The following is a 16546-nucleotide window of genomic DNA, read 5'->3' as shown; positions in this document are numbered from 1 at the left end:
AGCGGGGCGAATGACTACAAACATTCAACTGATTCTTTAAAAAGTCTTCTTCGAGTTTGCTAAACCTCACCAAAGGGAGGCTCTACAGAAAACGAGTCAAGTCTTTTAAGTCGCCGCAGCCCACGTTTCTGGGCTAGTCAGTACAGTCAAACCGGTTTAGGCAAGGCTAGTCACTACAGTCAAACCGGTTTTAGGCAGCGTGTGCATCATATTTTTGACAAAGGTAAAGGTAAAGTCAAGTCTGCTAGGAGCCTAGAAGGCCGGCTCTTATTTCCGGTTTCTGTAGCATGAAGCGACTTGGAGTATTTCTACTCCCGCCTGGATGGGGTGCTAGTCCATCGCAAGGTTACTCCCAGCATTAAATTCGTTGGTACCCATTTATACACCTGGGTGGGGAGAGGTACCGTGACAATAAAGTTTTTTGCTCAAGAACACAATAGGCCATTTTGCAGATACGGCAGCCACTTTGATTTCTGTTGTTTCAAATAGCCATTACGAGATGCCCAGGGGGCAAATAAATATTATTTTGCCCCCTGAGCATCCCATAATGTCCTTCGAAACAATGGAAATCAAAATGGCCGCCGTATCTGCAAAATGGTCTATGTCCCCGGCCAGGACCCGAACCCGGACCACTCGATCCGGAGTCGAGCGCACTGACCATGAGGCCACGGGCCTTTTGACAAAGCGAAGGTCAAAATCGAGCCGTGAGTACGAAAATCAAAATGGCGTCTAGAAGTGCGATCGTGGATTGATCTGGGTGTAACACTGTCTCCAAGCAACGGCTTGCGCATACTCAATAAAGACTTAAAAAGATTTCTGCAGAGTCCTTTCCTTCTCGTCGATTTAGGAAAGGCTCTGCTGACAGAGTGGCTAACAGAAGGCATCATGCGAATTACGGATTGACTTCAAAAGGGAAAGAACTTGTTTAACCTCAGTATAAAAATGCCCTACTAAGGTGGAAGAGGGGGAACTGCAATGGAGTTTTAAAATGTGGCACAGCTTTTGGACGTATGATTGAAATCATCAATGATTACGACTGAGTTTTGCATAACTGCCCCAAGGAATTTCCACGATTGTAATTTTGTCATTGTAAGTGTAAAAAGGATTATTTTTGTCAATGCTAGACTCGCCTGGCCGATGGTGTGATTATCATTTTAACAACATTTTATTATAGGGACTGTTGCGCCAGATTTTTGGAGTCCCCAGCCTTGCTTTCCAGATGGGGGTCCCCTTCCAGTCGTATTGGTAAATCTACACCCTTCAGAAAGTGAATATAGACGCGTAATTGAAAGGTTCTTCAGCACGGGAGGTTATGGCCACATCTTGAGCATCGAACGAGTGCAAAACCTCTGTCTTTACACGCAGTATACAACGTACAGACAGGAAGTGGAAAGAAATAATGGAAGGTCTGGCTACAACAACCTGAATGAGCGACAACTCTTCCATGGCACCAAAGGCTGCAATGTTAAAGCCATCAACTTACAGGGGTTTAATAGAAATTTCTGCGGAAGAAACGGTGAGTTTTAAGCCTTCTTGCATAGTTTTAGTGAGCCTGGTCTGGAAAGCCGAATAACACATCTTACTGATTTTTCTGGAATTCCCTTAATTAGATGCGCATGGATTTCAATAAGCGTCACGAAGTCGTCCCCGTTGGTTCTTGTTCCTCCCCAACTTCAACATCACTCGTTCCTGCGGAATATATAGCCAATTAACGTCACAAAGTTTCCCCCCCAAAGTGGCTGCTCCTCAAGTAAGGAATAACCGCTGCATTTACCTAGCGTCGATTTTCCAGCCCAAGCTCACCAAAACGGCTGGAAATCGATGCCTAGCATTTACCATAAGCTTAAAGTGGTACTATGATCAAAAAAATCACTTCCTTTTTTCTTCAGATTTTGAAAGCGTGTTTTTGCTTAACACCTAACTGGAAAAATTTTGAGCTTTGAGTTTTATCCAAAGGCTGTTTATTTTGAGTGTAATTAAGTTTTGGATTTCACGGTCCGCCATTACTCACGTTCAAAACTGGCGGATTGGACCTCAGAGGGTTGGATCTAGAGAAAATGACGTCATTTACTCACTAGCTAAAAATTTCAGCGTGTAAACGTAATTTATTACATATGCAAAACACGGGTTTAAAAGTCTGAAAGCCCGAAACTCCCGTGCTGCATATTAATTCGGCCGCGTACACACGCATTGCATTCTTAAACTACTAGTGAGTCTTTGACGTCATTTTCTCCTCGACCCAGCTCTCTCAAGATTTTAAAGTTAGTAATGGCGGACCAATAAATAAGAAAATTCCAGTTAAAATAAACAGGTGTCTTTTTAAAATCAGAACTTAAAACTTGGGTCAGTTAGTGTTTAGTTAACATAGTTTTGAAATCCAAAGAAAAAAAGAATTGTTTTTTTTGGTCGTAGTACCACTTTAATGTGACGTTCTTGCGTTGAAAATGGTGCGCGGTCGAAATATAAGGGCTTGGTGACTAGTCACCAAGCCCTGATTTTTCGACCGCGCACCATTTTCAACGGAAGAGCCTGCGTAACGCTAACCTTTACCTTTCCTTATTCCTTATTGTGGTAACAAAGGCTTATTATTAACAATTAGGCTTATTATTATTATTATTATTATTATTATATATTGGGGTACTAGTAGCAGACATCAAATAATTTTCAAGTAGAAACACACAGTTTTGAGTTTACAATGCATGTTTCGGATGACCAACATCCACCGTCAGTTGCGAATACAAATGAAACCGCTAGTCGTGTGTGATATAAAAGATAGCTAAATAGGAAGTATGAACACTACATGACAACGAGAATGTGGGACACTGGAAAATACAATGATAGAAAAACAATGGGTATTTAACACAGAAAAATTAAAATCTTAAAATCTTTCAGCACATTTATGAGTCAGAAACATGCAGAGATTTGTGCTCAGAGAATTGCTTTTCAATCCTTGACACCGCTTCCACGCCTTTTCAACTGAAAATCAAGGAGGCCTTGCACATAGGTTGGGAAAACCCCTCATTAAACAAGCAAGTTTAAAATCATGTCAAAACAATTTTATTTTAATTTTTCCGTGTTAACTACCCATTGTTTTTCTATCATTGTATTTTCCAGTGTCCCACATTCACGTTGTCATGTAGTGTTCATACTTCCTATTTAGCTATCTTTTATATCACACCGACTAGCGGTTCATTTGTATTCGCAACTGACGATGGATGTTGGTCATCCGAAACATGTATTGTAAACTCAAAACTGTGTGTTTCTACTTGAATATTATTAAGGTATTATTAAATTATTGGGCAAACACCGTGCGTACGCGCCCACGAGCAATACCGCTAGCCATGATTACCATGAGATGAGACAAGGAACTCATGGGTTCCTCTTAGTATGGCGCTCCGCTTGGGAGCCCTTCGGGTCCCCTGAGCTCCGCTATTATTGCTAATTACCAGGCGACGAAAATTGCGCCGTTTTAGTCATTGCCTTTTGTCAAAATAACGATGGCGATGTAACGAGGCAGTGTGGCCCAGTGGTTAGGGCGCTTGCCTTGAGATCCGGAGAACCCGGGTTCAAGACCCGCTCTAACCACTGGTTGAATTTGATCCTGGTAGTCCCTGGTTCAACTTCCAGCCGCACTTGTAAATAGCCAACTGGTTTGCTTCCAGCCAGTTGGGATTCTTAACAGTTGTTTGTTGTTCTGTTCTGTCGTTTCGTTGTGTTTCATTGGCCCTGAAAAGCTCCTATGGGGAGCGATCAATTAAGTATGTATTAAGTATGTATGGTTTCTATCTGTATTTGTTGCAGGAGCATTGTACGGAAATGGAGTTTATTTTGCTTCAAACGCGTCTTATTCAATGACCTACGCCACACCCGATAGCTTGAACGTGAGCCAAGGCGCATGTATTTGGCCCGTGTAGTGGTGGGATTCTTTGCGCCGGGACAAAAGGGACTTCTAGTGCCTCCACCATTGCTCCAGCATGCGCCTGAGGTCTTGTTTGATTCTGTAGTCGACAATGTGACCAATCCGAAAGTCTTTGTGGGTTTTCCGGGACTTCCAGTGCTATCCAGAATATCTTATTACCTTTAAGACCACTGCTTGAGTGACTGTTCAAGTGCTACTATGATCAAAAAATCATTTTCTTTTTTTCCTCAGATTTTGAAAGCGTGTTCGCTTAAAACCCGACTGGCAAAATTTTGAGCTTTGATTTTTATCCAAAGGCTGTTTATTTTGAATGGACGGTCCGCCATTACTCACGTTCAAAACTGACCCACTGGACCTCACAGGGTTGGATCCAGGGAAAAGTGACGTCATTGACTCACTAGCTTAAAACTCCAGCGTGTAAACGCAACTTATTATATATGCAAAACACGAGTCAAAAAATCTAAAAGCCCAAAACTCCCGTGCTGCATATTAATTCAGCCGCGTACACACGCATCGCATTCTTAAACTAGTGAGTCTTTGACGTCATTTCCTCCTCGACCCAGCTCTCTCAAGATTTTAAAGTTAGTAATGGCGGACCAGCAAATAACAAAATTCCAGTTAAAATAAACAGGTGTCTTTTTAAAATCAGAACTTAAAAACTTGGGTTACTTAGTTTTTAGTTAACATAGTTTTGAAATCAAAGAAAAAGAAGAATTATTTTTTTGGTCGTAGTGGCATTTTAAAGCGTTTAAAGTCGTTCGCACTCCGTAAACTCGAGTTAGCTGTTGTTGAACTTCGCAACGAATTGAATTATCGTAAATCAATAGTTTGAACCCAGGGGTCAGTGTTTTGCACGTGTTTTGCACGTGTTTTACAAGTGTAAAAGTTTTATTAAATTGACCCCGGGAGTCATATAATCAAGTAAAGCACTATCGTCCGGGTGCATGATTGTAGTCCTGACAAGAATAGGCCAGTTTCGTATTCTAACGGTTAGACTGGATCTAGCATGAAATGGAGGCTAATGCGGGCAAATTAATTTGCATTTGGAAAGATTTGCCCCCATTAGACTCCATTTCATGCTAGATCCAGTCCAGCCGTCATAATTCGAAAATGGTCTATTGCTTTGGATGACATCAGGGAGCTTACGCAAGAACGACGACGACCACAAAAGAACACCACAAAACAATGGGCTTAATGAACAAAAGCAAACGCTTTGTATGGGAAAACCTTAAATAACAATGACCACAACCAGGTTTTCTGAGCCCGCGAGACTGAGTACCCCCAGCAAACCATTGTTTTAACGAAAACCGCTGGTCAGCAACCTGGTTCTGGTCATTGTCTAACGTCTTCCCTTTGCATGCCCCGCACGTACTTATCTCATAATTTATAGACTCGTACCTACTCTCCTTCAGCTTGAAATCAGGCAATTTCCAAGCCGGAAAAGGCATTGTTTACATAAAAATTTGTTCGAGTTTTTTTTTTTTTTTTTCCTCAGAAACAGTTTTATTTTAGATTGAATTTCAGAATCGCTTATTCTCACTTCAAGTTTCGTGGTCGCGGCAATCTGGAATAACTATGATGTGTTATTAGGGTTTCCCCATTGTTGTGACAAAAATTGCTCTTGTTTTATAACAATAATTGTTCAAGTTAGTGGCGCGCGGGAAATTTGAAAAGAAAAATCTTATTTCAGATACAAACGCCTTCTTTAAAGAATTTTTAAATAAATTTCCTGATTTAAGTTTTGTTGGAGGAGACGTTCCCTTTAACAAAACCCCATTTCAAGTCATTTTATTTTGGCTAATCCTAGAATAAAAAGGCTATTAGTTGTGTGAGAGCAACGCAATAGAACATTCATTAAATAGACCAATTTTGATGTATTAAAATATCCTAAACAAAAGGCATCATCTCGAGGCTTAGGGGAATAAACTCATACAATTCCTTATATTTATTCCCAGAGCCTCTACTTGATGCCGTTTGTTTTAGGACTGAATTTTTATATATCGAAATTGGTCTATTTAAGCAACTCACTTGTATAAAGGTCTGAAGATAAAATTGTTGGAAAACCGAGGCCTAAGTTTGACTTTGTTTCTGCACCCGCCCACGAAGTTTCAACTAACGTCTAAAATACAGGCATCGTCCGATCCCTCCCTCCCCCCCCCCCCCCCCCCCCCCCCCCCCACTGATTAGCAAGGCCTGATCGAAATAACAATGGTTTCTTTTGTCCTCTGCCATTCTACCCCTAATGTTAGCCGATGTCAAAAAAACCTCAAGACTCTGTTTTTATCCCTCCAATATTTTCCAGTTTCTCTTGAGACCATTAGTAGTCCCAAGAGAAAATAAAAAACAATGCTTATGCAAAATTTTGGAGGGACAAAGAGTATTATGGTATTTTTATATTGGTTAATTGGTGTTCATGGCAACTCGACCAGAATGTCATGTGTTTGGACGTTCGGAAGTCAAAACCTCCCGCTTCCCGTACCTTTATCTCCCGGCTTCCCCCCCCCCCCCCCCCCCCCCCCCATTTCAGTCCTGCTCCCGTCCCCCTATAAATTAGGAGACTCAAAACACATCTGGGTCATTTAGCTACGTAATTCTTAAGTGATGACGGTATTAATTGTTCCAACTTGCAGTTCGGAATTGTTTTGTGTCCTGATAAATACACGTTTCCTCGGGCGGATCCAGGTTTTTACAAAATGGGGTCCGGTTAAAGGTGCTACCGAAGGCGGCGCCCCTGTTGGGGACCCCCGGGAAATGTTGAAATTTGTAGTCCTCGAAAACGCGATTTCTGGCATTCTGAGGCAAAGTCAGCGTGTTACAATTTCATAGAGAAGAAATATTTACCCGATGGTTGTCCTCAACGTTCGTTGTGTCTCACGATCAATTAGTAATAGTTTCGTTTTGTCATTGTTCAATTATACCTTATTAACGATTATTGTGCTTTCACGCGTATTTAATTAATATAGAGTGAAACAACTGCAGTTAACGTTTTTAAATTTTGTGTTTCATCAAAGACGGGATCCATAAAAAGCATTCTTCGGGGTATCTTTCCGCCAAACGCTGAACCACAGCCTCGTAGTGGACGGGCGTTTCGTAGTGAATTTTCATGAGAGTCAACTGCCCGACAATCTTTCCGTTGTCATAGTGGCGCGCAGATGTCCTTTGACAAGATTCAAATTACCGTTTGCAGTGGTACATTGTTGGCTGAAGTGACTGGCGTAGTGCAAACAATTCGCAGCAAACAGTTAATGTTAGGGAAAATGTCTGGGTCACAGGCCAGGTGAAAAAAGAACCACATTCGCACCGAACCAAAATATTTAAAGATCGGTACCAGGAGCCCATCTGTCGGTACTCATTTTTTTCTTAATCAGAAAACGTTTTAGCAGCAGCGAATTAAGCCAAACTATGAATACGATGTACTTGTATTTATTTTATATTTTTACAAGTTTTTTGACATAAGGTGTTTTAATGCAGGGGGTTCGATCGAACCCCCTGAACATCCCCACTTCCACCCCCCCCCACCCCCACCCCAGATCCGCCCCAGGTTTTCAACAATCAGTCCGGAGATTGTTGGGATCATCAAGTCATTAAAATGACGTACTTGCAGCGAAATGTCACCACATAGTAAAATCTTTAGTTCCTTCTGATTCACGGTCATAGACCGAAGGGCATAAATGGCGGCCAAAAAAATATTCTGACATCACTAACTCATCATCTTTCAATGGTAAAATTTGCAGGAAAAAATCAATGTTAGAAAATTTTTTCGCGCGAACGTCCTTAAAAGCTAAACACGTTTTCAGGTCTTAAACACAAAGACGCACCATAAAAGGGATCGCTTCACGCACTGCTTTTGTCGTTCAAGCACGACTGATATTCAAGATGGTGATTAACAAACAGCAACACAGAGATGGAAGCCCTAAAAGATATTTCTAGCGCGGGAAAAAGGGGGACTTGGGGATTAAAAAAAACAACGACAGGTGCTGGTTTTGCTCGTCAAAATCGACTTTCGGACAAGTACATCCGGCTGCGGGCGGATACCCTCGATAGGGATAACCTCTGGTATCCTTCCCTCTCATTAAACTGAATGAATAAAGTTGCTATTTATTCTTTCTTTCTTTCTTCTCTCTTTCTTTTCTTTCTTTCTTTCTTTCTTTATTTATTATTTGTTATTTATGACATATTACGGACACATTGTCATAAGGGACTTTTTTATTGCACAAATTATCACAGAGTTCGGTTGCGTCAGTAACGGTTCTTACCACGTTCAAGTAGATACTCGTTGATACGTCAGGAGGACAGCCGATCAATGGTATTGAGCAAAGAGGACAATAAATGCTAACTCAGCTTACTTGTTTAATTCACGTCACGAAATAGTCTGCATTACAATCTCTACAGGATGGCAATCTCACACGCTTAACAAAGGCAATAAAACAACAACACACAGAACTATCTTATATAGGTTGCGCTACGCTATTCTCTAGAACATTCTAAGTGATTAATGTTCTATAAATATCACAAATGTTAAGACTTAAAAATAACTACTGATTCATGAACATTCTACCACTAGTCAGCAATCTACAACAACGTTCTTTCAACGTCACGCAATTATCATATCGTTACAGCGTCCACGGTTTTGCATGTGCTGCTAAGACACCACGCCTTTTATAGTACATCTCCGTGTTTAAAAAGATCAGCACAAGTTACTCCAATGATGATCCACACTGTTAGAGGTGGGTCGAAAACACAGGTCAATCAATCAATCAATCTTTATTTGCCTCAGTACTAAATAAAATAAACTTCAAAACATACAGGTCACATTCCACAGGTCAAGACTAGAAGCCCCTGCTCCACTAATGAGCAACTAAGCCAAACGTTTTCCGCAGAAGTGGAACAATACTTTTGTACAGTGATTGAGGCTAGCAGACACGTTTGGCGCTGTTTATTTATCTGTAGCACAGTGACAAGTACACTGACCTGTGAGCCGTGTAGGATGGGTGAGCAGTGAGACTATCGGCATACCACCAGACCGCTGAGAGGGCTTTTCAAATATATACATTTATATCCTTTCAATCAATCAATCGACTTTATTTTAGGTAGTACGTGACAGTATGGTGAACTGAAGACCCTGTGGCTGACAGCCCGGAGACAATCTGAACCCTGTTTTACCCAATTGTCACAATAACTTAAGGCTAACCATTTCACAGTCGTGCTAGATATTGCATACACCTTTCCAGTGTTACGAAGAGAGAGATATGCCCAGGATCAACCCTAACTAGATGTACGCGGATTAATGGGGATTTTTTTGCTGGATCCATTCAAAAGAACGAATGATTTATACACATGATGGGATTTTTTCCTGGATCCATCCAATAGAATGAATGATTTATACACCTAATGGGATTTTTTCCTGGATCCATTCAAAAGAACGAATGATTAAAAGTTGTTCAAACGATGGATAGCGCTATCCACTGGATAAATCACTTTGCTAGTGTTTATTCGGTGGATAGCGCTATCCATGCAACGTTTGAACAACTTGCCCCTGATGGGATTTTTTCCTGGAACCATCCAGAACAACAAATGATTATACTCGTGCGGTACACCCTGCAGAATATTTTTTTTCCTAGGCCATTGCACCTTCTTTGGCTTCCTTGTCATACTGGTTCCCAGACTGACTTCTTGTCATGTCTCGTGCCCAGGCCACGTGTGCAGTTCCGTTGTATTCGAATTGTTTGGTCGCAGGCAAGGCTGACGTTTCTCTGCAAATGTTTGGAAAGGAGGGAAATTTTCCAGCTTTTTCTTCCATGTAAGTAACCGGGTATCCTTTCTTTTTTTCCCTATTTTCAACTATAATTTTGCTTCAGTAATCATACTTTACACCTTGGTAAGTGTGTGAATAATTTTCCATTTGTGTTTGATTTGCTTCGCAATTTTGGTAGCGTCAGTCTGTCCAGGATTTTGGCGTTGGTTGCCACTTGCTGTCCTTTTCTTTCTTCTCTCTTGAATCGGCACGAGGAGGTCGGCTAGAGGTCCGGCGCTGGACTAGAAACCTCCTTGTTCCGTTGAACTCTACCCCTTAAGATTCGCAGCCATTTGCGAGCTTAACACGGTGTCGCAATCAGCTTTTCTTTACCTTCGAATTCAGGTTGTTTGGATTTGACTCATGGAACGTGTGTTTCATTTTGCATGGGATTTCTTTAGTTTTTGGCTAAACTTCAGAATACCCGGCCACGATTGCGTGACATTAAATGCCTGCTCCCGTAGCCCCGCAGTCAATAAATATTTACATACGGAAACAAAAGATAAATACTTAAGAAGCATCCTAATCATTCATAATAGCTAACCTTAGCCTAAAAACATTTCTAACCTTAGGGGCCTAAGGTTTCCCTGCTAGCAGAGGTCTCTCACGGCGGGGCAAAAATGAGAGGACGGATTGCCCCGCCGTGAGAGACCTCTGCTAGCAGGGAAGCCTAAGGTTAGCTGTTATGAATGTTTTAGGATACTTTTCTTCTAAGCTAATTAGACCTTTTTTTTTCCACTGCAGGACTGCGGGGAGCTTTAGTTGTAGATCCAATTAATATTCATTTTTTCTACTACGGGAGTGCAGGACTGCGGGAGCACTAGTTCTATATTCAATTAATATTCATTCAGTTTTTTTTTCTGAGAGCTTCTTTAGTGCAACATGCAGTGAGAAATCCACATTGTTTTTTTTTTGTTGTTGTTTTTTGTTTTTTCTAAAAATGTTGTTTACTTGATCACTTGTAACAAATGTAATGTTCAGTATGTAGGAGATCAGTCAGATTTCGAAACCACAAATCGGCCATGAGCACAAAGAAGAACACTTGTGAAGTGGCGATACACTTTCACAAAGAAACTCATGTTTTGTCGGATTTCGTTTTCGTCATCATTAAACAAATTGGTAATTTTAGGGATCAAAATAGCCTCGACCATCGTTTGCTTACAAGAGAAGCTTTCTGGAGTGCACAACTTTGCACCCTTATGGTTTGAATAAAAGATCAGAATTCCACTCTAGGAATAGAATAAGATACAATTAACACCTTATTTTCATCACTCACAAGTGTTCTTTTTATTTTTTATTTGTTATATATTTAGGGATTCTTTTGTTCAAAGGCTCAATCAAGGATTTTGTTACGGGGCTGAGAGTAAAGCACACAATTCTTGAGTTCAGGTGCTGATGACCAGGATTTTGTTATGAACCATACAAGGCCTTTTTTTCGGATCCTGTTACGAAAAATGGCATTGTGAGCTAGACAGCGCCTTTGTTCAAAGCTTTGACTTGGGAATTTGTGACATCATTTTCTCTACATTATTATGTAATACCCTAGTGGTCTATAACATTGTTAATGTTTCAAAAACTGAAAGCTCTCAAAGTATTTGAGTTAATTGTCCTGTTGGACTATAGTTTGACATTTCTTTTACCTTAATTTATACTACTCACAAAAACAAAACAAATATGGGCAAAATAAAGACATTCTGAACCGATTCTCACATGGATGCTCAGCCTGCGTATGTTCTTAAAATTTTGGTTTCCTGATTTGGTTAATTTTAGCCGGAACGTTGCTTTAGGAGTGTAGTTTGTTTTGTCAGTTCATAGCAAGTAGTTCCAATCGTGAATTAAGTGAAAACTGCACACTGACGCTGTTATTAATAAATCAATTTATGCAAATTATTCGGGAAAAAGAAACGTAAATCCTTTTAAAGAAATCCGCAGTTGCGGTGCTGAAATTAACAGTTCAATTAAATTCAACAGAAACCAAACTAAGACAGCTTGAATATTGGTACATTGCAGACAAATGCAGTTGACGATCAAACGAGAGGTGAGCTGCGTTAATACCCAGATGTCGTGTTTGTGAAAAAAAAATAGCGGAAATACCGAACCTCCATCTCATTTTTGCCATGACATGTTTGCCTAGACTACGATCAGTCTCTCTTTTGCTCTAGAATCGTTCAAACAAACGCGTATTTGCGACCCGCAGTTTTAGCCATTTTGAAGTGTTCGTTCGTTACAACGATTTAGCGCAAAAGAGAGACTGCTCGCATTCTAATGTTTGCCTGGGTTCAGTCCAGTTAAGGCAATAAGTTGATTTTGCAAACTTCTAACAATTTTGTGTGTAAATTTTTACCAATTTAATTTAAAAGAAGCTGTCCTTTTAATTAGAATAGTCATGTTTCTAGAAGTTCTCTCTTTTCCCTCTCCTCAAAAACCGACATTTGACTTGATTTACTTTCATTGTTCATTTCACTTTACAGTGTCCCCAATTAGCGCTCCAGCGCTAGAACGACTAGACACTTAAATAAAGTTCCTTTCCTTTCCTTTTCTTTTCTTTTTTCCGCCACATATTGTCATGCCTCAGTGGTTCATGTCTTCATTAACCCGGTATTAAATTATCTTGCTTTATCCTAATCAATGATGAAATGGTATATGAAATGAATCATATATGAACTGCGGATATGAAATCAAGTGAAGCTATGATCTTCGCAGTTATGAGAGCAATTTTTGCAATTGCGTAGAGAAGCCTGAAAAATTCAGGACTTCAACGGGGTTTGAACCCGTGACCTCGCGATTCCGGTGCGACGCTCTAACCAACTGAGCTATAAAGCCACCGACGTTGGGAGATGGTCATTTGTGGGTTCTAATGGTCCCGTGAGGAATGAATCAATGATGAAATGGTATATGAAATGAATCAGCCTGAATTTTTCAGCGAAGATTATAGCTTCACTTGATTTCATATCCGCAGTTCATATATGATTTTCATATACCATTTCATCATTGATTCATTCCTCACGGGACCATTAGAACCCACAAATGACCAGCTCCCAACGTCGGTGGCTTTATAGCTCAGTTGGTTAGAGCGTTGCACCGGAATCGCGAGGTCACGGTTCAAACCCCGTTGAAGTCCTGAAATTTTCAGGCTTCTCTACGCAATTGCAAAAATTGCTCTCATAACTGCGAAGATCATAGCTTCACTTGATTTATCCTAATCAGTGGTCATTAGAGCAGAACTTGAAGCACAACTTCTTTACAGTGTTTTGCGTTTTGGTCACGTTTATAAAGGGGAGAGTGATTTCTTTGTCAAAACATACCGCGAGAACTCCTTGATTTCGTATCGTGTCTCCAATGATGTCGAAAACAAACATGGCGTATGCGCTACCCGTATACATGACACGGGATTTCGTACTGGTATGAAATTCTCGCTCCGGTGAAACAACGGGGCTGAATTCGCGACGGTATGACTCGTTCCGATATGACATTTTCTTGTGGTATCATGTAAACGAATCGAGAGCCACGAGAGGAAACCGGAGTAAACTTGCGGGGCCGCCACAACCTCGCAAGGCGCGGAAGTTCTGTCACCTCATCAAATGGGGTCTGTTGCGTGACGAACATTTAATTTGCCAAGTATTGCATATTTTCTGGGAAAAATCGACGTACTTGTTCCTGGTTTGCATTCTTTGCAGTTGTCGTTGCCAAGTACGTGTGTATTGGAAGAGATGGATGAATTTCTTCCCTGCTTTGGCCAACGAGACAGAGACATCGTCAACGAAAGAATAAGTAAGTTGACTTCGTCTACATAATTCTGGAATAGCCGAAATCGGAAATTTGCAATGTTCTTTATAGCTTTTTCACTCCCAAGATCTGAATATTAAATACCTCTAACTAACCGAGTTCAAGGACCGTACTGTAAAATTACGGACCGAACTTTTTCCCGTTGATTCATTCTAGGGCCATAAATCCACGGGAAAAAACGAGGATTCGTAATTTTACAATACGGCCCTCGAACTCGGTTATGTCTGTGTGGTAATCAGCGATGAGCCCCACGGCAAAGGAAACTACATGCGAAGACAAGCGGAAGGTTCAAGTGCCACAAAGATTGACGTTTCAAAATCCGAAAAACGAAATCCTCTTAGCAGTTTGGAATAGTCGCTTGCAAGATTCAAACTCTTTTACAAGGTTATGTAACAGAGATGACATGAAAAACTTGCAATAGAATGTTTTATCGAAATTTCAAATTTTGCGGGCCGTACTGTGGAATACGGCCCGCTAATTTAGCCAATCACAGCACGCGTACTATCTTACAGATAAAATAAATGTGGCTTATTGACAAAGCGTGGGGTCAAGATGGCTGGATATTGGCCAAGTTCTTTCTTCACGTCGTCTCGGTCCATAAACACGCAAAAAAAGAACGAGGCCAATAACCAACCATCTTGACCGAACAAGGTTGGTCAATGAAGGATTTATTATAAGGGATAAAACACCAAAAAAGGATCTTTGATCTTGCGGGACCAAGCGAGAAATCCCGAGCGTGCAGTGTCGCTCAATCTTGCCCGCTCAGGTAGCCAATCACAGCGCGGGATTTGGTTCATCTTGCCCGGTCACGGAGCTCGCCCTCCTTACTGACAGCCATACATTACTTTTTATGTCAATTATGGAAATTTGATGATATATCTTGACAAAAAATCCCTTTACTCTGGCCGCCAGTCCGCTTAACAATGTGAGGAGAAAGTTTAAACCAATCACTCTTGGGAGTTGAAAACGATGCCGTTACAAGGAAGAGAATGTTGCACTTAATGACAGGGGTTTTTTCCCTACATTTCATTCGATTGAGAGTCGTATTTTCGGAAATAGTCTAATTTCCCTTTCGATAAATCATGCAAAAGAAAGTGAAAGTGATCTTTCCGATGTCTGGAAATTATGCAAATTTCTTAAAACGCAGCTTTAAGTATAGCGGTGCAATTATTATTAAGGTGTTACTTTGATCAAAAAATCACTTCCTATTTTTCTTCATATTTTGAAAGTGTGTTTTCTTAGCACCTGACTGGCAAAATTTTGAGCTTTATCCAAAGGCTGTTTACTTTAAGGTGGCTCCCTAGAGTATTTGTGAATACCTTCACTACAGGGCACGATTTACAAAAAAAAAGCTTGTTAATTTCTCTTAAAGTTTTCCTTGAAGAGATTTACCAGTGTGGGTACCGATATAATACAGCTTATTTTTGGGGTGTCAATATTTGGATTATGGTCTTTTCCAGGGCAACATCACACCTAATAACGGGCAGATATATTCCTATTTTTGGCCTAAATTTCTTAATATCTATACTTTTTTATTCTTTGCCAAATTATGGAAATGATATTGCCTGAGATTTTGATGTGGTAAAAAGTCAAGGTCGTTCAGACGGGTTTGCCAATATTCTGTAATTTGTCATTTTCCTAAATATATTCGATTCGCTCTGACAGATTTTAGCAAATATAGGGTATTTGATAGGAACTGTATGTGGTTAAAACTGAGCCACTTAAAAAAAAAAAATTCCGAAGGGAACGCGAGAAAAATTAGCGGTTGATTTTACGGATTTGGTCACGCTGACGTCACAAAAATCAGAAAAACACGCGCGATTCAGGCTTTACGCGCCATACTAGTGCCCAGCTTGCGCGCGGCCCTAAAACTCTAGGGAGCCTCCTTAAGCGTCAGTTTTGAATTTGACCGTCCGCCATTACTCACTAGCTTAAAATCTCAGCGTGTAAGTGCAGCTTATTTTATATGCAAACCACGATTCTAAAACTCTGAAAGCCCTAAACTCATGTGCTGCAGATTAATTCAGCCGCGTACACACACATTGCAATCTTAAACTTGTGAGTCTTTGGATCTCCTCGATCCAGCTCTCTCGAGATTTTAAAGTTAGTAACTAAGAAAATTCCAGTTAAAATAAACCGGTGTCATTTTGAAATCAAGGCTTAAAACTTGGGTCACAGTCCAGTTTTAAATTTTCACAATCCAGTTTTAATTTTATTCACAGTTCAGTTTTAATTTTGTGACTCCTCACCAGTTCTCTCAGGTCACAGGTCACAGGTCATTGTTTTACCAATATAGAAAGTATCTTACACATTAATAAAAGCTAACATTAGGCCTAATTAAGCCTGAACAAAAGCTTTTAGGCCTAAGGTTAGCTTTATGAATGTTAAGGATACTTTTTGTATTGGTAAAACAATGACCCGTGACCTGTGACCTGTGAAAGAACTGTTGACGACTCACGACAAAATTAAAGCTGGACTGTGAAAAATTAAAACTGGACTGTGAACCTTTATGAATGTTAAGGATACTTTCTGTATTGGTAAAACAATGACCCGTGACCTGTGACCTGTGAGAGAACTGTTGACGACTCACGACAAAATTAAAGCTGGACTGTGAAAAATTAAAACTGGACTGTGAACCTCCTGGGCCAACGTACTTAGTGTTTAGTTAACATAGTTTTGAAATCCAAAGAAAAAGAAGAATTGATTTTTTTGGTCATAGTAGCACTTTAAAGTCTCGCGAAGCTAACAGCAGCCTTTGTCGTTAATTAGGGCGAAGCGTGGGGATTTCCCTTCGACACACAAACACCTTCTAAAATTGAGATGGAAGTAATCGTCGTGGACAGCGAGCCTGTTCCTCCTTGCCAAGAAGAAGAAGCCTCTTTGCTTGAAGAAGTATTCAGCATTGACTGGAAGCCGGCCTCAGAATCGTTGTGGCAGATTGAGGATGGAAAAAGCCCTTTTGTAAAATACTTGATCAAGTACGGACCTCGTGTATTTCCCTCCTTCAAGAAGAGACTCAAACGCGTCAAGCGGCTTTTACGTCGGCT

General features: G+C 40.5%; 1 protein-coding gene across 2 annotated transcripts in view; it reads left to right on the top strand.

Annotated features, from left to right (window-relative positions):
• Window positions 1-11681: 11681 nt before the first annotated feature.
• The window catches only part of LOC138032574 (protein mono-ADP-ribosyltransferase PARP15-like), a 17809-nt gene continuing 12944 nt past the window's right edge, over window positions 11682-16546 (top strand). Inside the window, exons 1-3 of one of the 2 annotated variants that reach the window (XM_068880279.1) lie at window positions 11682-11751; window positions 13391-13484; window positions 16269-16546. The exon at window positions 16269-16546 is cut by the window's right edge and continues 307 nt beyond it. In XM_068880279.1, coding sequence (XP_068736380.1) covers window positions 16320-16546 — 227 coding nt within the window. In that variant the 5' untranslated portion in view covers window positions 11682-11751; window positions 13391-13484; window positions 16269-16319. Of the gene's footprint in view, window positions 11752-12916; window positions 13485-16268 lie in introns of those variants that run through there. The other variant, XM_068880280.1, reaches the window with a different exon arrangement.

This window comes from Montipora capricornis, chromosome 14, assembly GCF_036669925.1.
Source record: "Montipora capricornis isolate CH-2021 chromosome 14, ASM3666992v2, whole genome shotgun sequence".
Lineage (NCBI taxonomy): Eukaryota > Metazoa > Cnidaria > Anthozoa > Scleractinia > Acroporidae > Montipora > Montipora capricornis.
The sequence above is the reverse complement of the archived record's forward strand: the minus strand, read 5'-3'. Positions and strand labels throughout refer to the sequence as shown.